This window comes from Microtus pennsylvanicus, chromosome 8 (assembly GCF_037038515.1).
Source record: "Microtus pennsylvanicus isolate mMicPen1 chromosome 8, mMicPen1.hap1, whole genome shotgun sequence".
In the NCBI taxonomy this organism is placed as follows: domain Eukaryota; kingdom Metazoa; phylum Chordata; class Mammalia; order Rodentia; family Cricetidae; genus Microtus; species Microtus pennsylvanicus.
Window position 1 is genome coordinate 54141994 of NC_134586.1, and position 22374 is coordinate 54164367.

Consider the following 22374-nt stretch of genomic DNA (forward strand, 5'->3'; position numbering starts at 1 on the left):
TTGCCCCCAAGTATGGAAGCAGTAGCTTTGATGGTTTGGGGCATAAAAATCAACTGGAGAATTTGTGGAAGCTATGGAAGCTTGAGTGACACTTCCAGAAATTCTGACTGTAGATCTGGGCCCCAGAACCCATGTAAGGATGGAGCCCCATGCTGCTGACACTGACCACTGGGATATACATGTATAATTGGAGAAGCAAAGTGTAGGCACCGCACCCTCGTGAGAGTCCATGATAGGTTTGGATTGGTAGGAAATAGTGAAACAAATTCTTTCTCACACACACCCCGTTTATTCCCTTTCCCCCTTCCCTCTCAAACTTACAAACAACTCAACCAGACATTTCCCAGCTATCTGGGCACCTTCTAAATGCTTTTGTGTCTTCCTTTCCTGGCATCTACCCTACTCACCTTTCTCTCTTGCCAAGACAGACTCTGCCAGCTGTCTTTTACTGGGGGTAGAAAGTAGGGGTAGGGAGGTTATGTCTTCCAAAGTTCCTTCCGTAGTGATCCACACCGGTCTGAAAGAGGGTGGGGTCCCCAGATTAGAACCATCATCTAATCGAAATCCCTTTCTATCAGAGAGGAGCAGCCTTGAGTAACTCTGATAAAACGCTCAGGAGAGCAAGCCAGGCTTGGTGGGGGAGGGATTAATGTGGGGACTTGTTCATGGGGGTTTGCAGCAGGGTAACCTGCTCTCCAAGCCAGGTGCTTTTCCACTACCCTAGGGAGCTCAGCAAACAGTAAACAGACAACACATGAAATTGCACAAACTCTGAGCAAAGATTTACCTAAGGTAGAGTATGGTCAACTGACTGGGTGGGCCACATGACAGGGACATGCAAAACCCTCAGCAATCATGTAAAAGAGCCTTCAAAGGCAAACTGAAGAATCAAAATTTGTGACCAAGAAGAAAAAATCCATGATTTAATAAAATAGGTAATGAGGTTTTGGTTATGAGCCTAAGCTTTAATGACTGAGCCATTTCTCCATCCCAGGAATGAGGTTTCATAGCTAGGCCCTACTTCCTGCTCTCTCTGTGTCCAGACTTCACATGCAGCAGGACCAGCCTGCCCCTGCTTCCTTCACACCCCTCGCTCGCCTGCCACCATGTCTTCACTTCCTTCATGGACTGTATTCCCTTGAACTGTAAACTGAAACAGCCCCCTTTTTCCCCTGAAGCTGCTTCTTGTGAGGTGTCTGTCACAGACAAGAAAAGCAGCAAAGACCCCAGTGTTCGAGAGGTCCTGAAAAAAGCCCACAACTTACTTGCTTTCACAAAAAGTCTTTTCAGCGTCGTTTAGAGAAGATGTGTGGAAAAGACTCCCTTAACTCACAAGCTGCATCCTCCAGAAGGTTTTCAAGGAGGGAGACAAAAGATGTGAGGGTCTGGGGATCTCCGCGGGTGCATGGCTCCTTCCAGCGAGCAGCTGTTTATCCATCTGTGCCGCACTTGAACCCAGCCAAGGCCAAGTTGCCCCAGGAAGCCAAGCAAACGGTACAGGCTGCTGCTGGGAACTGAAGGATGAGAAGGGGAAAGACAGTTCTGGGACCCGGTTTGACATTCTTATGCTGTTTTAGGAACCCAGGCCTGGCTTCATTGTGTCTCAGCAGAAGTAGGGTGCTGGGTGGGCGATGGTTTCATATGCATCCTTGAGAAGAGGAAAACAGGGCCGAGCAAGGCCCTGCTCTACATCCCTGTTTCTATGGTTCCCTGGCTCCCTACCCAGAAGCTTGGGGGTTTGATATGCCTGTAGAAGAGTGTTGTGGTTAGTCACCAGGACACACAGCTTCTTAAAAGTGGTGCTTGGCTTTTGTTTTATACTCATACTTTTGTATTTCCAAATGTGGTCTATGGGGCTATGAAGATGATTTAGCCAGCAAAAGTGCTTGCTGCTAACCTGAGTTTAATCTTCAGAACCCACATGGTAGAAGGCTAAAATGAGCTCTTGCAAGTTGTCCTCTAACCTCCACATTCCAATATACACATACACAATACATACATATAAAAAATTAAAAAATAAAATCACTGTGGTCCATGGAACAACTGTATCAGCATCTTCTAGGAGATTGTTAGAAATTCAGAGTCTTAGCTCCACCTTAGACTTAGTGGACTGGATCTTGTTTTAAGGCAGTCCCTGGATGATTAGCATGTCTGCTGAAGCTGGAAAATGAGCTTTCTTAGGAAATCGGGAAACTACTCCAGTCCCTGTCTCCATCAGTGACTCCCACCCTCACCCATGACCTTGGGTAGCACGATCATCTCTTTCTATTTTCAGTTCCTAGTCTGTCAAGTGGAAGTACCTCTACTGGCATCTCCTGAATCACATTATGTTATATGTCTTCAAAAAGGATAAGCTCTGTAAAAGCTTAATCCTTTTCCTGAAATTATATTCTATAGCTTGTATTTTATAAAAGTTTGACATGTTTGGAAAATTTCAGCCATGACTCTCCTGTTCCAGCTCCCCTTCTACGTTCATTCACTTATTAAATCATCCAAAATTTTAGTAATTGGCCCATCGCCTTCATCCAGTCTACCTATCTACTCTTTAAAATATGCCATCCTGACCTGTCCATTCTGTAACCAAGTCCTTCTTCTAGCCAGTTTTGTAAAATAGCTTCATCCTGAGTACAGTCATGAGTGACGCTCTGTCAGTCTGTAGCTCTGGAAATGTAGGATTGGAGAAGCACAGATCCAAAGCCTACAAGGGAGCATTGTGTGCTGCCTCTTAAGTCTCTAGACTGCTTCCATCCAAATGTCTTTCCTCCTTTGTCAAGCTGACATTACCCAATAAATAAATGCCTATGCCCAAAGGGGAAGGAAATAGGGTAGGCAGGCAGGTATAATACACATGAGTTTGGCCAGGCATCGAACCATCAATGGAAAAGGCCCCTGAGCATGCCAACTTAAAGCAGAAAGAGAGAGAATGGGGATGTGGCTTGGTGGATGAGAAATGCTTAGCATGAACGAAACCCTAGCTTTCATCCCCAGCACTGCAAGAAGTGCGTTGGCCACCAATTTGAGTCATGTGACAGAAAGATGCCCTTGAAAAAGTATGCATTGGAAAGGGAGAGTTCTCCAATATACATTTAATATTGTCATAACTAAATCCCTGCGTTTGGGGGGTAGGAGATATTTAATGATCATAGGTGCACACAAACAGAAATATGCAGGCTACACATGGAAACTCAGTGTCACGTCCCACCCTCGTCCCACAAGGATGACGCGACCACCGGAGCTCTTCTTACTACAGTTTATTCCAGGACTTCTATCTCCTTCTCCTTCTCTCTCGTTCCTCTCTCTCTCCGGGCAAACCTCTCCCAGCCCTTAAGTAGGCACAGGCTGCCAATCCCGGATTGCCAGGTGGGCACTGCCCATAGGCCCACGCATATGCAAGCAGCTGATAATCATTGCGTGATCATAGCATAGGTCAGGCCTTAGCCATCTCAGGAGTTGATTATACATTTTCATCAGGTGTGACACCACACAGCTCGCTACAACTCAGTGGGGATTATACTCCTGCTGCCATATCCACAGTCAAGAGCAGACGAGCGCCCAACAGCTGCTTTGTGCCTCACCCCTGCTGCACCCCTTCCCAACACCTGACAGCACAGACCCATTTGAAGTTACGGTTCCACAGAAATGGGATCAGACAGGGCATGCTTTTATATCTGCCCACACTGACGTCATTGTATTTGTATGATGTCCCTCCATGTCGCGTGTAGCAGCAGTTTATACAGAAAACTGTACATCAGTGAAAAGGATTACATCACTGCTGCTACCGAGTGACTTGGTCACTAACGCCTGTCTACTTCCCCCATTGCTGAATGCCTGTGTCTTAGCCACATTCTCTCTCGTGTTCTCAACACTGAAAAGCAAGCATACAGAAAACGCCTGGAGTAGCTACTGTGTGTGACCATGAGCGGATTCGCCCAGTTCTTCATTGATCATTTGAAAAAAGAATGGAGATGTGATGACACATGTAAAAATTCCTTCAAATAATAAACACAGGTGAGGGCCAGTGAGAAGACTTGGCGTGCATGTGATCTTAATGCACCAGCAGTGTTTGGACGGCTCTGCATTGACCCAGGTTGTATAGTTGCTCCCATTTTATAAAAGCTGTCTGGATTTTCTTTGCAGTTATTTAGTGTGTGTGTCTACACACGCACTTGCACACTTAGCACACGCGTGAAGGTCAGAGGACAACTTGGGGGAGTTGGTTCTCTCCTTGCACCATGCTGGTCTCAGGTATTAGGCTCAGCCACGAGAATCTTTACCAGAAGAGCTGTCTTACCAGCCCCCAAATCTAAACTAAGGTGGCATGAAGCTGAAAAGTAAAACCCAAAGTCACTGCCCTTCACCACGCCCCTCGCTGCCCCTCAGAGGTCTTTATTAATCCTCCCTTCAGGCACACCCAAGGACCTCTTTCTCAAGCTCCTGTTTATGTCCTCAGTCTGATCTTACCACTCGCATCCTTGCATAGAATCTTCTAGCTACATAGCCCTTCTACCACTTCTTAGAATACAAAAAAAAAAAAAACACTTTCTCTGTCACAAAATGTTCTTGTTTCTGCTGCCTGGAACATTTTCTCCACCCTTGGCTGTCTCCTTATCCTTTAGGTCTCACCCTAATTATCACTAGCATGGAATTCTTGGCCGACATTGTCAGGATTAATACAGCATGTTGTCATCCACCCTGGTCTCCGTTCTGCTTCCTTTCTGGGGTTATTCTCTGTACTCTTTGCATTTCTCTATTGTCTTGGTTATGACTTTTCTTATATAGAGGAATAGCTGGTAAGATGTCACCCAAAGCATCCTGCTCACAGTTGTGCATACAATGCCTGACAATGTCAGGGTTTGGTTAACATCTTTGAGGAAACTGCATGACCTCCAAGCCCTTGGCTCCCAACTGTTGTAGGAGGTCGCTTGCTCTTTTCCTGGCCACCCAGACTCGAAATAATCACACAGAAACCATGTTATTTACAATACTGTTTGACCAATAGCTTAAACGTATTTCCGGCTAACTCATATCTTAAATTAACCCATCTCCATTAATCTGTGTGTCCCCACTTGGCTGTGGCTTACCAGCAAGATTACATCCAGAGTCTGTGTCTGGCAGGATACATGGCTTATCTTAACTCTGCCTTCTTTCTCCCAGCATTCAGTTTAGTTTTCCCCACCTAGCTCTGTTCCACTCTGCTCTGCTATAGGATCAAAGCAGTTTCTTTATTAACCAATGGTATTCACAGCATACAGAGGGGAATCCCACATCACCCAAATCTCCAACATTGGAAGCTATAGAGCTCCTGTATCCCAGTATCTGTTGATGCCCAAACCAACATTCCAATGTGGTCTGCTTGTTGGCTAACCATATCTGGAAAGCAGCATGGTAAGCCTAGAGTATATTAGACAATCTTCAACTGGTTGGAAGGTCTTCTACACCCTTTAAGTTAGAAATAGACACTATGACACACAGAATCCCCCAAGTAGTACTGCCTAAGATTCTCTCCACGTGATTAAAATTAGCACTACTTATTTGCAAAAGATATCTTTCTAAGGTTCTCCACCATTCTTAAAAGGCTAATTTTTATTGCCCATTTCTTCTTAAATGTTTTATTTTTAATTGTTCCATATAATATATAATATATTTTGATCCTAGTCTTTTCCTTCCTCTAACTCTTCCCAGAGTATCCCCACCTCCCTACTTACCCAACTTCAGGCTATCTCTTACAGTCTCTTTCTAAAACAAAACAAAAATTAAAGCAAACAAGGGGGGAAAAAACACAAAAACGCACACACAGAGTTATGTTGACCAACTAACTAGTCCTGGGCATAGGGTCTGCCGTAGAGTGTGGTTGACACAAAACCATCTTTATTGCGACAGTCAACTGGTTTATTAGAAAATTAAAGGAATGAACAAGTCAAGGGTTAAAAGACCTGATCAGGGGTAGCTTGGTTAATGTACTAGCTCTGTTCCATTCTGGTGCCTCCCCAGCTGGCAGGCTCAGACCTCATGCCTGTCTTTGGTACCAGCTGGCCGTGAAGAAGCCAGTCAATTTGTTTGAGTCTTTCAGAGTGTGCCAGAAATGCTCAGGTGGCCTTTCCCAAGGGGAGGGGGCAGGGAAAGGCTGGAGAAGGGTGAGTTGTAAAATCAGGAGTGTGCAGCTCCTACCCTTTCCTCCTACAATGCTGCCTTGGCACTAGCTGGCAAAGTAAGCACTCTGAGATGTGCCAGCACTGTTCACTACAGGAGCAGCTGACAGTGTACGCTGTCACCTGATGGGATCTTCTGGTCCCCGGGAATGCTGAACATGGGCTGATGACCACAGTTAGAAGTCGAGAAAGATTCTCTGGTAGCCGGGGACCTGAAAAATAAGAGAAGGGGCCCTTCACCGCAAGGAACTCCTGAAAGCCACTAGAGAGAAGTGTGAGATTGTCAGCCATTACACAGAAAACAGGCTAGCAGTTCCCAGGGTTAGTGGAACACGGGGGCTGGTGTGTCTACACCTTATAGAAATCCTGTTTCCATATGTATACATCCGACTGGCACTCTCGATACACTGGAGAGACTCCCTGTAGACTCTGGTCGGATGGCAGCTGCCAAACTGCATTCCTTGGAGCTGTGGTTCTTTTCGTGCTGATTGTGCCCTCTTTTGGCATCTGAGGCCATTGTGAGCTGTCATAGTCACAGAAATGTGGCCACACATCCTGAAGGCACAGGGCTGCCACACAAGGCCTATGTTACCTGAGGTGTGGGTACTGTTAAGCTTGAGAAACCCTGATTTGGAGTGTCTGAGAGCCTGGAGGCAGGCTTGTTAGGAGAGAAGTATCTTCTTTGCAAAGAAATTCTCTTAATTGTTCTTCTCTAGAGTTGTCTTGAGAGTCCCCAAGAGGCCTTGTTTGAACATAAATTGGGATTCTATGATTCTGGGTAGGTCTAATAGGCTCCTGACATGCCCCTGTCTATGGATCCCATTTGAGTCCCAAGGACTGTGTGTGTCTAATCCCTGCCCCACTTCCCTCTATCTCCAGCCCCTCCCCCAGCCTTCCCTGTCCCACTCATTTCAAACATTTGATCACATTGGCCTTGTCATCAAGAAACATGTGCTGGTATTTAAACTCCACCGCCTAGATGACAGTTCCTCAGCAGCTGTTGCTTGAAGTTCAGGGTGCTGATGAAATCAATGGACTCAGTAAGAAAAAAAGGGTCCCAAGGGACCTGATCAAACAATGCACCCCCACACATACACACACACACTCCCCAATCATGAACGTCAAGATCTTTCTTGCGTGATCAGAGGCACACTAATGCAAGCAAATTGCTATAACACAGTCATTTCTATAAAGGACCAGAACATAAATATTTGGGGCTTTATAGGCCATATATTCTTTATAAACAGAAGAAAACAATTGGATTCTGAGAAAGAGTCATAGGTAATGTACATATAAGTGAGTATGGTTGTTTATAATAAAGTTTTATTTACAAGAAGTAGGCAGTGAGGTGATTTAGGCTCTAGACAATAGTTTGCAAATTCCTGTTCTAAGTATTTTAATTTTTTTCATGTCTCTCCAGCTCTTACATGTAGTCTGTGGTTTTTATCTAAAATAATTCCCATTTCTTCATCAGCAGAGACAAAAAATAATGTAGGGGAAACCTTACTGAAAGGGGGCTAAATCATCACTTTGAGAAGGAAATGTCTAGGGGACAAAAGGGAGCAGATTCTATTTCTTCTACTGAATAACAGTGTTAAAAGCAAGAGTATCTTTTAAGTTGGCACAATCATAATTCTCTGTCTTCTCATGCCAGTTTTTCACAAGGAGGACAAGACAGGGTGACAAATAAGAAACAGAACATTGTGCCATGGGCTATCTTTAAATTTAAGGCTGTCTTTCTTCTTAAGCATGGATCTTCTGCTGCTGAGACACAAGGGGGAGGGGAAGGCAGCAAAGATTACATCTCTCTGCTGCTGACCGTGGACATTGTTTGAAACTTTGGTTTGTTTTCTCGCCAATGCCCATTTCTGTGGAAGCCTCCTCTTTGTAGAGTGTAACATAAAGGGCCTGCTTGTTGGGATTTCTATCCAACCCAGTACCCCACAGCCAGCAAGCCCCAAAGAAAATCACACAGAGATCTCCATAAGATTATAAACTGATTGGCCCATTAGCTCAGGCTTCTAATTAACTCTTGTAGCTTATATTAACCCATTGTTTCTTATCTATGTTAGCCACATGGCTCAGTACCTTTCACAGCAGGGCAGGTCATATGTTGCTCCTTCTGTGATCTGGGCAGGACTAGGAGGAATGGGCTTCCTCCTTCCTAGCATTCTCCTGTTCTCATCACCCACCTCTACTTCCTGTCTGGTTGACCCACCTATACTTCCTGCTTGGCCAATCAGCGTTTATTTAAAACATGATTGACAAAATACAGACAATTCTCCCGAACCAGTAAAGGGCAAGGATACTGCGAATATGAGGATGCTGACGTCACTCACAGCAGTCAGACTGAACTAATGGGTTGAACTGCAGAGATCCACAAACTAAATTCCACCTTGACCCTCTTTGGTCTAAGGGCATTAAAAGAATCAATCACATATATAGATGGTCCTATGAGACACAGACTTTTTTGTTGGTCCAGGCACAGACCCCTGGAAAAAGATTTATCTTTAAAATCTGTGCATAAATTTATAGCTAAAATGGCTCTGCAAAGGAACAGCCACCCCGTTCTCTGTTCCCTGCCTTCTCACGGAACTAGCAGGATCCAGAACCTTGTGAGTACTCAATACAGAAGTTGAAGATAAAGGCAAGCAAATCTCCATGCAGCCTACAGCTTGGGTAAAGTGTGCACAGCCCTTGGTACTCAGATGAGATCCATAGACAGGGGCACATTCAGGAGCCTCGCAGACCCTACCCAGAATCAAAAGAATCCCAATCTACGTTCAAACAAGACCCCCTGGTGAATCTCAGACCCACCCTAGAAAAGAACAATTCAAATCTTTGCAAAGAAGATAGTTCTCTCCTAGGAAGCCTGCCTTCAGGCCCTCAGACACTCCAGTTCAGGGTTTCTTAAGCAAAACAGTACCCACACCTCAGGTAGCATAGGCCTTGTGGGGCATCCCTGTGCACTCAGGATGTTTGGCCCTTCTGTCTACCATCCCTGTCTTAGCTAGGATTTTTTGTTGTGAAGAGATACCATAACCACAGCCATGGAAACTCTTTTTGGTTTTTTGAGACAGGGTTTCTCTGTGTCACAGCCCTGGCTGTCCTAGAACTCACTTTGAAGACCAGACTGTCCTCAGACTCACAGAGATCCTCCTGCCTCTGCCTCCTAAGAGCTAGGATTAAAGGTGTGTACCGCCATAGCCTGGCTGGCAATTCTTATATATATAAAAAAAACCATTTAATTGGAGTGGCTCTCTTTCGGTTTCAGAAGTTCAGTTCATTATCATCATGATGGGGAACACAGGCAGACATGATGCTGGAGGAGTAACTAAGAGTCCTACATCTTGCAGGCAACAGGAAGTTGCCTGAGATCCTGGGCCGTATCCTGAGCATAGGAAACCTCAAAGCCCGCCCCGACAGTGACACACTTCTTCCAACAAAGCCACACCTTCTAATAGTGCCACTCCCTATGAGATAATGGGGGACAGTTACATTCAAACTGCCACAGTCCCCATCGGATACCAATCACAAAGCCTTTATCGTTTGAAGAAGAAAACCCTGTCTACTGACAAAACAATTCCACTTGAAAGGACCTGGTGTCTTTGTCACTGTGATGAGGGATTCTCTACCCAGATTCTTCAGCACCAGGACACCCGATCATGCCAGTTGTAAATGTGAGGTCAGACTTCTCTGGAACATTTTCCACAGAATGTGTCACTCTTCCAATATCTGTGCTTGTGCATAGGTATGCATGCATACATATACAGAAATACACATACACACATATGCACAAACACACACACACCTATCAATTTCTACACTAGTGTCAGGAAAAGTGCATGTGTTTGAGGAAACGGGGACATCAGAGGAATCTCACTGCTTGACCCATTATACTGATTTTTCATGTTTTGACAGTAAGTCCTTCTGCACAAAGTAAAGAGTTGAACATCAACAGTATAAGGAAATATAGGGAAGAAATCCTAGACGTCACTGGAGAGTCACACTATTCTTAATAGTTGCTGGCAGTCTAGTGAACATTATGATGTATCAGACAGAACATGGGTTGTAGTTCACAAGAGTCATTCATTCACATCGAACCACATTTAACCAGTGCTGTTTTGTGTTTGTTTGTTCATTTGTTTGTTTTATGAATATCAAAGTCTTGGGTCATGATTTCTTTCACTGGGGACTTCCAAGACTTGCTTTCTCCATTTTTCTCCATCCCAAATGGCAGATGAGGTGAGGCAAAGTAGTTAACAGGAGCACATACTCCCACCGTCTTGGGACTTAGCCCAAACCAGAAAGATTGATAAGACAAAAACTCACAGGTGTATGACTATCGTGATGTACTTTAAACAACCCACTCGTTGTCCCCCCCCCAGAATCACTCCCTCTTTCATACCCAGGTATCATCGTTGTGTCCACTTTAATTATGCAGCTCATGGGGTTTTAAAAGTGGCGTAGCCAGGAGGAGGCCATCTGGCCGTGCATAGTTTAAGAAGGGGAAGGGTTTCTCAATGAGAGTATGAGCTGTGAGGGTACAATTCTGTCTTATGGACCTAAGAACGGCTAACTTAAACCAGCCTCCAGAGCTGTGACCAACAAAATAGAAACATGTTCTCAGTTCAGGGAGCTAATTACAAATCATATCTTCCTCAGCTTTAAAGCCACGAACGCCCTGATGCTGAGCTACACTGTGGTTTGCCAGAGACCACGAGACTGATAAGCTCAGTTGCAGTATTTTGTTCCAGGTGTTTACAATTTTACGCATTGGAGTTGCATCCTGGCCCATAGCAGGTCAAAGGTGATCACGTTATCCAAGCTGTGGGCTACATGGGGCTTTACTGGCCTTTATTCTGGACTTCTGCGTTGAGTTCCCCCAAGGTTCTGGATCCTGCTAGTTCTGTGAGAAGGCAGGGAACAGAGAACAGGGTGGCTGTCCCCTTGCAGAGCCATTTCAGCTATAAGTTGATGCACAGATGTTTAAAAACTGAAACAGTGTGGGCGGCTTAAGTAAAAGGAAAGGAAAGTGTGAGCAGGTTCGTGTTAAGGAAGGGGGGTGGGCAGTCACAGCTGGGGTAGGGGACTCGAGAAATGTGACTTGATGGTAACTTGTATAGAAAAGTGGAGAGCCAACTACAGCAGGACCTTGAAGTTTGCATAAAAACTTTGGATTCCCCAATAAAGAATTAACCCCAGAACCACCCTCTTTAGGCACAAGTACACATGCATTGCTCATCTCTGAGCTGCCCTTGCATGTAAGAAAACCCTAAAGGAAACTGTGACTTCACTCAAGAGTAGCAGGTGGAGCCAGCGATCTCTTCGCAGGTCCCCCGGCACGGTAGCTTCTGTTTGACAGGATTACTAATGGACCCCGGGCCTGAACACCATAAACTCTGCGGATGACAGAGTGCTTTTGTTTTCAAGGGCATGGTGTGACCGAACCACAGAGCACCTTGGAGAAGTGAGCCTGAAGAAGCCCAACCCTTCCTCGCTTCTCCACTAGAGCAGAGCAGAAACTACTTTCCTCAATTTTTCCTCTGCCTGGAACTAGGAACCTGCCCACATACATCTTAGAGATATTTTACTGCCCGGCTGGTTGGGGAGAAGCCTGCATGAGAATTTATGGCCTTTGCTAGGTTGTTGAAGCTAACCTCCATGCCACTAAATAACTTACCCAGAAAGTTCTGCAAAGATAGCGGTGCCCCTTGGGTAACTTTTAGAAGATTCTCTTTTCTTCCTTGAGAGAGTTCATCTGCTCAGATAGCCCGTTCGTCATTTTAGCATGTCTCCATCTCTAGCTAGACAAGGCTCTGAAGTGACTAAATGGTTGCGGGTCAGTTTTTGTGATTTATATGCCAGAGATAAACAGTGAGAAAAGTGGGGCGTGGAACACCTAGCTCCCTTGCTCTGACAGTTATCAGTGATAAAATCATTTTTTTTAATTACTGGAGAGTATTTAATTACAGTTGATGCGCTCTATGGATTCCACACCTGTGGAGCCAATCAGCCCCCAGTGGGAATTCGGCGAGGTCTGATGGCTGCATCTCTGTGAAACCATGGCCAGCCTTTTATCTTGTTCTTTACATGGAACAGAACAGCAACTACTTACACTGAATTTACATAGTATTTAGGATGGAAGTAATGTAGAGGCATTTTGAAGTGTATCCAAGGTCCTATTACATAGAGACTTGAGTACCCTTAGTGCCTTCAGGAGGAAACATGAGATGAAGGACACCATATTGAGAAAAATAAGAACAGCATTCTTGAGGGGGGGAATATAGTATAGAAGACAAAACCAAACACAGGCTGAGAGGATATTTTACATGACTCATTAAATGTTTGTCCAAGGATCATGTGTTACCATGCTCCCATTGGGCGTTTTCTCCCTGAATGTGATCACTTGGGGCTCTTACGTTAAGTTCTTTTAAATACCAGTGACTGCAAAATGAGTTCCCAAATCTGGCCAGCTAGCCTCCCCTCTTCGTACACTCGCTTCCCTGGCAGTGAGGGAGCAGCACCCGCTGCACACAAGAACCCCGTTCAGCCCCTAGTTATTGACTTGCTGATGCTTCTCTTGTCTGGTATCAGTATGAAATTACGAATTCCCATTTGTCTCCATGGTTTATAAGTAACTACCTTGCATAAATATTTTAATGTTCAACATGTCCAGAGTGTGCCATTGGGAACCTCCTTCGGGGGGGGCGTGGTCTTCTAGCAAGCTCTCATCAAATGTCCTTTTTAACATTTCCTTTTTTGCATAAGATGTTCTGGACTCATCTTTTTGCCTTCCTACTCTAGTCTGAGCTCCATTTCTCCAACAAGCCCAGATACCTCTTAGTGAGTAATGGCAAACAGAATCACAATATTTATCCATTTTCTCATTGGGTGGCATTAAATGATTTCCAGTACCAGGCTTTTATAAGAGAGCCCCACTGTCTGAATATGTCTGCATATTTTGGAAAGGCGTTTACTAACTTATGCTGGAGATAGAACTAGGGATGGCAGTGGATAATTGAGACCTCTGCACCGGAGAAATAACACCAGAAGCCCACACAGAATGGTTTTCTTCATAACCCATGTATGTTTATATATGTATACTTAGCTTTAGATAGTACCGCATATTCTAAAAGGCTTGCAACATTGATTTAGGTCTGTCAGGGATCCCACTGGGAGGCCAAGATAATCAGTAGCAGAGGTAATGGTGGCTTATTGCTGTCGATGATCAGAAGTGACAAAATGGCCAAACGAGTTCTGTTTTAAGATATGCAAAAGAAATTCCCAGTGCACACATCTCCCACTATCTTCAGAATGGCTTCAGTCTCAGCCCTGACAATGTGCAGCGCTTTAGGAGTGGAGACCCATTTCTTGGGTACCAGCTCTGCCATGGTGGTTAAGGTCACTGCTTCATTTTTAAAGGCTTCTCTCTGGGGGACGGAGAAATGACCCAAGCACAATTCCTATCTTCTGGCTGCTAGAGAGTTATTGATAATCCCTGGGCAATCAATCACTGACAAGCCAAGAGGATAAATATCTCTTCTTCTCCATCTCGAGAGTCGCTTAATGTCTGAGCCATTTGAGATGGATGGCTACCTGCCACTTAGGGACGAAGGCCAAGCAGAAAACTGCTTTGGGCCAACAAAAGTAAGCTAGTTCAGGACTTTAGAATTAGATTCTAGGCTTACTGTAGTAAGAAACAGCTTAAGCCTGGCCAGTCACTGACCAGATGGCTATCAGCTGTTGTACAAAGCTTATAGAGCATGGTTAGAATTGAAGATGCAACAGAAATATTTGGCGATGTGAAATTCTAAATAGAGAAAAAGTGCACAGGACGTACAGTGAATTCTTAGTAACTCGTCAGCCTTTGGAGAAATCAGTAACCACGAAAGCGCATGTCTAGTGATGGTTTTAAGCTTTTATATTCTCCGCGTTGGGAGTCCCATGCCGTGCAGACAGCGTGAGCGCCTTGATGTGTTGCACAGCCACAGTCATGCCACACCCTGAAGAGACCCCAGACTGAGAGTAATAGTGACACCTTCCACCCCATTGCTGTACATGTGCATTAACTATAGTGGTGCTCTTCTCTCCTTCCCTGCCCCCAGGCCTGTCTGCGGAAGGCGGCGCCAAGCGCCAGGAGCACCTGTCTCGGTTTTCTATGCCTGACCTTAGCAAAGACTCTGGCATGAATGTCTCAGAAAAGCTGAGCAACATGGGCACGCTCAACTCCTCCATGCAATTCAGGAGCGCAGAGTCCGTCCGCAGCCTGCTGTCTGCACAACAGTACCAGGAGATGGAGGGGAACCTTCACCAGCTCAGCAACCCCCTGGGGTACAGGGACTTGCAGTCCCATGGAAGGATGCACCAGAGCTTTGATTTTGATGGCAGCATAGCAAGCAGCAAGCTGCCAGGGCAGGAAGGTGTGCGCATCCAGCCCATGAGTGAGCGCACTCGGAGGAGAACTACTTCCAGGGATGACAACCGCCGCTTCCGCCCTCACCGGTCCCGAAGGTCCCGACGCTCGCGCTCAGACAACGCCCTGCACCTAGCCAGCGAGCGAGAGGTCATCGCTCGGTTGAAGGAAAGGCCCCCTCTGAGAGCCAGGGAGGACTACGATCAGTTTATGCGCCAACGGAGCTTCCAGGAGAGCCTGGGGCAGGGATCCCGGCGGGATCTGTACGGGCAGTGTCCCAGGACTGTGTCAGACCTGGCTTTGCAGAATGCCTTTGGGGAACGATGGGGACCCTACTTCACGGAGTATGATTGGTGCTCCACCTGCTCCTCCTCCTCAGAGTCCGACAATGAGGGTTACTTCCTAGGAGAACCCATCCCCCAGCCAGCCCGCCTACGCTATGTCACAAGTGATGAGCTGCTGCACAAGTACAGCTCTTACGGTGTCCCCAAATCCTCCACCCTAAGTGGCAGAGGACAGTTGCACAGCAGGAAAAGACAGAAGAGCAAAAACTGTATCATTTCCTAATGTGATTGGGGCCGGGGAACGGGGGAAGATGGGAGCTAAGAATGTAAACTCAGAAACGTGCACTGTCGTGAATTCCCAAGTCCTCTTGGGGATGGTTCCTAGGGGAGAGATGGAGAAGGCTCTCAGTTGAGGGAGGCAAGGCTGCGGGTCGACTTGGCAGATCACTCGATGTCACAGTTTTGGGCATGTTAAATATGATTTGTACATTCCACTTTGGAAACATGGGCTGTGGAGGCCAGGGTAGGTCACGTCCTTCCAAGGTGGAGTGGCCATTTACCAGATGACACATTGTAACCTGCTCACTTATAATATTCTTTCTGGTTCTCTTCCTTTTAGGACCCCTTTTTCAGTAAATACTTTATTAGCCAGGACCCCAAACTAAGTTATTTACATGTCCATTGTAAATGCAATGTAAATGAGAGTTCTGATAAAAATATTTTTGTATTTTGTAATAACAAAAGAATTTCTATATGGTAGGATTCAGTGGGGACTTGCATGCATGTCCTCCATTATCTCTGAGTGGTAGTAGATGGTGGCCCAGGACCACCTGGCTTCTGTTTGTTTGTTTCCATTTGGTTTGGTTTTCTTTCTATACAAATCTGTTACATGTCAGTGAGACTCTTTTCAAAGAAGTATATTCAATTTGGCTTTTTTGTGGCTGAAAAAAGAAAATTAACTCTTCTACCCAAAGCATTTTATGCTCTAGGTCAAAAAGGAGCCATCTTTAAGTCTGTCCCCACCCTGAGTAGAATTTATTCCCTACAAAGTAAGTAGGTTTTTTTTTTATTTCAATTGCAAATGTCGCTTTTGCTGGTTAGAGATAACAACCAGTGTCAGTCCAGTTCTGTGAGAAATGCCATCCCTGTTTGGAATTATTGAAGTTGCTTAATGTCGATCTGTCCCTTGGGGGGAATCAAAGTGACTGTGAGTGGTGCCGACGTGTGCTGTCAGCATGGTGTTGTTTTGAATGTGGAGTTATTGTTTGGTGCTCATGTTTCCTGGATTGTGTTTTCTGCTTTCTACTTCCAAGGCAGCCAGAGCTGCTGCCTTAGCCTGACAGCTGTTTGTCCTCATACAGATGAGCTTCAGCGTCTGCCACTCAAGGGCAGAAGGACGCTGCGGGAGGGCTCTGGGTACTTGGTGTGGCACACATTACCCATGGATAGGGAACAAGGAAATTTGAAAGCAAAAAGCAGGTAGATGTGGAAATGGGGAGGTGGGTGACAGAAAATCGGGGAGAAAGACCTTGTAGAGGGAAAGCAGAGAGGTGGCAGCCACCTTGACTAGTCCCCAGTGCTTTAGAGAGGATCCAAGTTGACAAGCTTAGTCACCACGAGAGCTAGTTTATTACCCAAGAGGGTCAAGCTGCTGAGACAATAGGGTAGCAACATGGAAAACAGACCTTGTGGCAGGAGAGATTTCCATTTTGAACTTTGAGGACTGTTGGTCAGACAGAAAGGCTCAAGAGTAAGTTTGCTTAAAGAAGATATTTCACTGCCGGTGAAATAAATAGAACGTGAAATAAAACTTCTTGGCTCGCTTCAGTTTAAAAGAAAAAAAAACAACAACAAAGCACTTGCTCTTGGTCCATTCTCTTCCACTCCTCAGTGGACCGTGGCAGAAATCCACTGGAGGACCCACCTTTCGTGAGATGTGCTGTCCCTGTAATGCAGTGTGTCTCCGTGGCCATTTGCCGTGATAAGGCGAGCATGGTCCCTTTTCGCTATAGTACTTAACATTTTCTAGGGGATTTTTTTTTTAAATGGAGAGAATGTGAAAAGTGGCTTCTCAGACGCCATTCTAACTGGGTCTGGGGGAAAGGAGATTGAAAAGGATGAGAGGATGATACTCCAGGATGTATTAAAATGAATTGCTTTTTTAGGTATTAATATGACATTTGTCATTGTCACTGATTTTTTTGAAAAAGCAATGCAAATGTTGGTTGTGGCTGTTTTCCGCATGCTATCTTCATATCTAAATGTTTCATTAATTATCCAAGCCTCTGGAGAATTAACTTTATTACGTTTGTATAGTAAGTTAATAAACTGCTTGGCAAACTGTTTAAGAGATAATACGCAGCACCATGCCACTGTCGTGGCGGGTTTCTGGTAGACACTGGGTGAGTCCAATTTGGAGCTTTGCGTTTGTTGATTGGTGAGAATTAAAAGACATTATTGAGAAATGGGAGGGAAAGGAGATCGCTTAGCAAATGGTTGAAACCACATATCCTCTCTGGCCCCAAATCCAATGAAAGAAATTTTCCCATTGGAAGTTGTTTTCTCCCTCTGTCCTTGGCAGAGTGCCTCTTCCATTTCCCAGATACAGTTCAAATCACCCTCAGCCCGAAGAAGAAAGCAGCCGAGAAACGACTTAACTCGCATCAGGATCATTCTGGCCAAAACTTAACATATAATGAGATACAGGCTTCGGGGTCCACCTGTTCACCACCTCCTTCGATTTCTTCCCATCCTAAATGCAGCCAGGCGCATTACAGAGAATGTCATTTGAAGAAGGCCAGTTCCTCATAGAGGCCATGGGTCCTTCAAGTGACTGCCCAGTAATGCGTAGAACATCACTGAACTAGCATTTCTCTACCTTTAAGTAATAACTTAGATATAAAACCCTAGAATCTCATTCTCAAGATTCAATTGCATCCTTTTCTGGGGTGAGAATTTAAGCTCCTCCCTGATTCCCCCTGTGTATCCTTTACCTCGTATTGGCCGACTTTCCCTGGTGAGTGGAGCCTGTACTCAATTCCTTTCTATCGTGATTTTATCTTCCGTAGGCCAGTTTTCGGAAGATTCATCTTTCCCCACGTTTCTCTTGTCTTTGATTATTTGGTTGACTTTTTTTTCCCATCTCCTATTCTTGGGCTGGCTTTGCTCAGAGGTACAGCTTTACAACTGAGTTCCTCTCCTCCTGCTGCCAGACCCAACACCAGGTAAACCAGCATTCTTCTCCAGTCTCAGGAATGCATGAATCCTTGAAAGCTTGCTGAGAGGTCTTGCTAGCACACCTCACCTTTGATACTGTGAAAAGGTTCCATCCTGACGCAGTAGCATTGAGCGTGGCATTCGGGGACCCTTCCTTCTGTCCTGTGTAGCTGTGGATCTTCTACCGCATGGGAAGGTAAATGAGGTGAGGAAAATCTGACTTCAGTCCCTGGTGTTTAACATGCACAGAGGAGAATTGCTGGTGTTGGTTGCTTGAAACCCTGAGTCCACAGTCTGTGGTCCATACAGCTGCGTGAGCAGTCCGGATTTTTCTAATAATACGGAAAGTCACAATTTCTTCCTGTAGAATGCTCCCCCTACAGAGCTGTGACAAGATGGCATTTGCTGCTCCTTTTCTTATGACCTCCTAGCCATTTTTGCCTTCAGGTGGGGCCAGCGCTGGCATGGATATAGCATTTAGGCTCTCCCTGCCAGCAAAGCAGATGACAGCCATGGGTTAATGTAGACTTTCCAAGGAAAGTCAGTTCTTGTCCCAGGCATCTTTCCAACTAGTCCAAAGGGGCTGGTTGACTAGAGCTGGTCTTCTCTGTCTTCTAACACATCTCATTTGTGAGCTGATTCTTCCCTGGGTCCCTGGGAGAGAAGCCGTGCGGCAGACATCTAGGAAACATCCATCATCAGGGACCAGGGGACTCGAGTCCCTCTTCCTCCCACACTGTGCAAGCTAAAGGAAGCTGACCCCTTAGGCCAAACGAGGCTCTCTTGGGCCCGCGTTTTCATGCTCAGGGTCTTTGCCAGTTACGGGGGCAGCTCCTGCTCACTCTGCTGAGGTCAGATAAGAGTCTGGTTCCTCATCTGACCCCACCTTACAGGGACGTAGGACACTTGCATTCCAAAGGGCGGTGTCCTTTGCATACTCCTGACAGAGACCAGACGCTGTGCTTCACAAAGATCCACCTATGGCCAAGGAAAGTGGAAAATCGAACCAGTGGCTTGAATGTCACATGCAGGAGAGTCGTTATTGTCACCTGGGTGGCATCTTCAGGCTCTGCAGATCAAGTTTCCACAATTTCCTCTACTGATCTTGCAGACAGTGGCAGGTTAGCATCTTTTGAGAGGATTGATATCTCTTTGAGCAAAAGGGAAACAGGAATGAAACCTTCACCTTCTCGTCAGTGGTTTGCCCCGGAGTTTGTGTGACCATCCAGAAGCCGTGAAGGTCAGGCTGGAGGAAGGACTGGTTTCTTTTTCTGTTTTCTCATATTAGGAGTCCAGTCATCACAAGCCCCCTATAGAGCATGACTCACCTTTGGAAGCTTTTGCTATTATAGAAATTCATTTCCTGCTTCCAAAACCAGCCTCCCTTGGAGAATTAAAAGGAGACTGGAAAGGTCACGTGCTATTAGCAGACATTTCTGTGGTTCAAATGTGGTGAACTCACAAGATAGATGTCTAGTTCTATCTTGAGCATTTCCTAAGAAAAACTTGATGGTCTGGGCATTTGACCATGCATGTTCAATAGGTCGCCAATCAAACATCTCTGAATTTTGGGAGGTCACTTGCCAGTAAGACCTCCTCTTGAGTCTATCTAGCTGAATTCCATTGTTTTCCATAAAGTATTCTGGTTTAGTCCTGACCCTGAGTTAACAACCTAAGACCTATGACTCCTCCGTATTCTTCAGCAAACTAGGCCAGCATTTATTCTCTCAGACTCATTCCTTCCTGCACAGAGTTGCTTTGCCCAGATCCTATTTAATTCCACAAGCATAAACCAAACCTCAGAGGGCCCAAGAAGGTAAAGCAGGCTGGAGTTTGTGTTATCTGTAAGTGTCAAGCTGTTTGTTAGGAAGGCCTGTCACGGGCCTTTGGTGTGGGCTCTGCCAGAGACTGTTCTGAACACTTTGCTTGAGATCCGTGCCCTGTAAAGTGGATATGATGTTTTACTGATTCTGTAATACATTTGTAAACTTCCAATAAAATTTGAATAAAAGAAATGTTGTCATTCTTCTCAATCTTCACTAGCTTCCCAGATTTTGAGAGTGGCCTTGGCCTTTGGGAATCTTAAGGAAGATAAAAGGCATATGAGTCTGAGAATGATATTTATGGCAGGCCTTCGAGCTGTATTTAAAAATGATATTTAGAGCAGAACTTGAGTGTAATTTAACATCCGACAAAATAACAATAACAGGTTCTACCCCAGGGCCTAGGACTTCCTGAGTCATTGACTTCTGACCAGTATTGCAGTAGCAGGCATAAAATTGCTTCCAATGGGATTCGGATCCAATCAGAAATTGGTTAGTTACTCCATAAGAAGCAGGCCACTCTTGCATCAATAGGCAAATCTTGCCGACAGGTTAGTATCACAGCATGTGGGTAAGCATGCTGGTCCAGCCCTGGGTAAGACCATCGGTGTCTTTTTCCTCCCCAGGACTCTGTGTAGCACTTGCAGGCACTGTGACAGCTAGCCAGCAGGGAGGGCATTTCCTGGCTGGTTTGAGGTTAACTTCTCTATTTTCTTCACCCAAAATATGTTGTGTCTTCAGAAATAGGGTCTTATGTAGTTATTGTGGGTAACCAAGGGCAAGGGGGATAGCCCAACTTGTTTTGGAATCCTCTCAAACATTATTTAAGTTGTATTTTGCAGTTAGCTTTCTAGCTAGTTTTCATGTGACTTTTCATAGATCCTCACTTTTTTATTAGCCTGCCCACTACCTCCTCTTCCATATCCCCCCTCCCTTACACTTTTTAAGTTGGAGTATGAGATAGTAGACTTCTATATGGCTTTTCATACCCAGTTCTTTGGATCGTCCCTCCCCATCGCCCATGTTCCCCAGTCCCCCATACCCTGCTTAAGCCTTTTCACCATCCACGTTCTGCCTCCACTTTACCTAAAACTTCCTACCGCTTTCCCTTATGTGCTCCTCAAAAGGCTCCTTTCTTGTTTCCTGGATTCCCCTTGTGTTTCAAGTTAAACACCAAATAAAAGATTTGAAGCCAGGATCTGTATGAGAAGACAGGATGTTTATCTTTCTGGGCCTGAGTTACGTCACTCAGGATACTTTTTCGAGTTCCATCTATTTACCTACAAATTTCATGATTCCATTTTTCTTTAGCTGCGTAGTATTCCACTGTGCTTATGGACCACATTTTTCTTATCCATCTCTGATGTACACCTAAATTAATTCCATTTTCTGACAGTTATAAATAGAGCAACAATGAACATGGATGTGTGAGTATCTCTCAGTAGTATATAAAGTTGTTGGGTAGATGCCCTGAGGTGACATAGTTGGTATAGGTCATATGGTAGGTATATTTCTAGTTTTTGGATAAAGCTCCAGGCTGATACCCAGAGTAGCTACACTTCTTTACACTCCCCTCCCACCAACAGTGCACAGGAGCCCCCCCAGGCCACACCCACCCCAGCATTGTTACAGTGCCCAGGAGTCCCCCCAGGCCACACCCACCCCAGCATGTGTTACAGTGCCCAGGAGTCCCCCCAGGCCACACCCACCCCAGCATGTGTTACAGTGCCCAGGGGTCCCCCCAGGCCATACCCACCCCAGCAGTGTTACAATGCACAGGAGTTCCCACTGGTCACACCCACCCCAGCATTGTTACAGTGCACAGGAGTTCCCCAAGGCCACACCCACCCCAGCATGTATTACAGTGCACAGGAGTTCCCCAAGGCCACACCCACCCCAGCATGTGTTACAGTGCCCAGGAGTTCCCACTGACCACACCCACCCCAGTTTGCAGTGTCCCTTGTGTCCCTGATGATGGCTAGTCTTCCTGGGATGAGATGGACTCTTAAAGTAGTTTTATTTTCTATCTCCCTGATGGCTAAGGATGCCGAGCACTTTTCAAAATGTTTCGTAGCCATTTTCATTTCTTCTTTTGAAAATTTTGTTCAGTTCTTAAGCCCATTTTTATTGGGATTCTTATTTCTTAATATTTTGTTCTTTGTATATTATTGACACTAATTGCAGTGAACATCTAACAAAGATTTCCTCCCTTTGCGTCAGCTGCCTTTTCACAGTTTTCTTGGCTGTGTAGCAGCTTTTTAATTTCATGAGGTCCCATTGTTGATTGGTGGCCTTATTTCCTGTGCTCCTGGAGTCTTATTTGGGAAGCCCTTGCCTGTACCTATAAGGTGAGGCCACCTGCTTTCAGCTCTAGCACTTTCAGGGTCTGATTTTTGAAGGTCCCTGATTTATTTAGAATTGAGTTTTTTGCGTGGTGAGAGATAAGGATCTAACTTCATTTTTCTGCATGTTAAAATCCAGTTTCT

At 45.4% G+C, this 22374-nt stretch overlaps 1 protein-coding gene across 5 annotated transcripts in view; it reads left to right on the plus strand.

The window, feature by feature from the left end:
- The window catches only part of Prickle2 (prickle planar cell polarity protein 2), a 339873-nt gene extending 319793 nt beyond the window's left edge, over positions 1–20080 (plus strand). For all 5 annotated transcript variants that reach the window (XM_075983447.1, XM_075983450.1, XM_075983446.1 and 2 more), the window contains one exon: positions 14258–20080. In XM_075983447.1, the coding sequence (XP_075839562.1) occupies positions 14258–15132 (875 nt within the window). In that variant the 3' untranslated portion in view covers positions 15133–20080. The remainder of the gene's footprint in view (positions 1–14257) is intronic.
- Positions 20081–22374: the final 2294 nt, after the last annotated feature.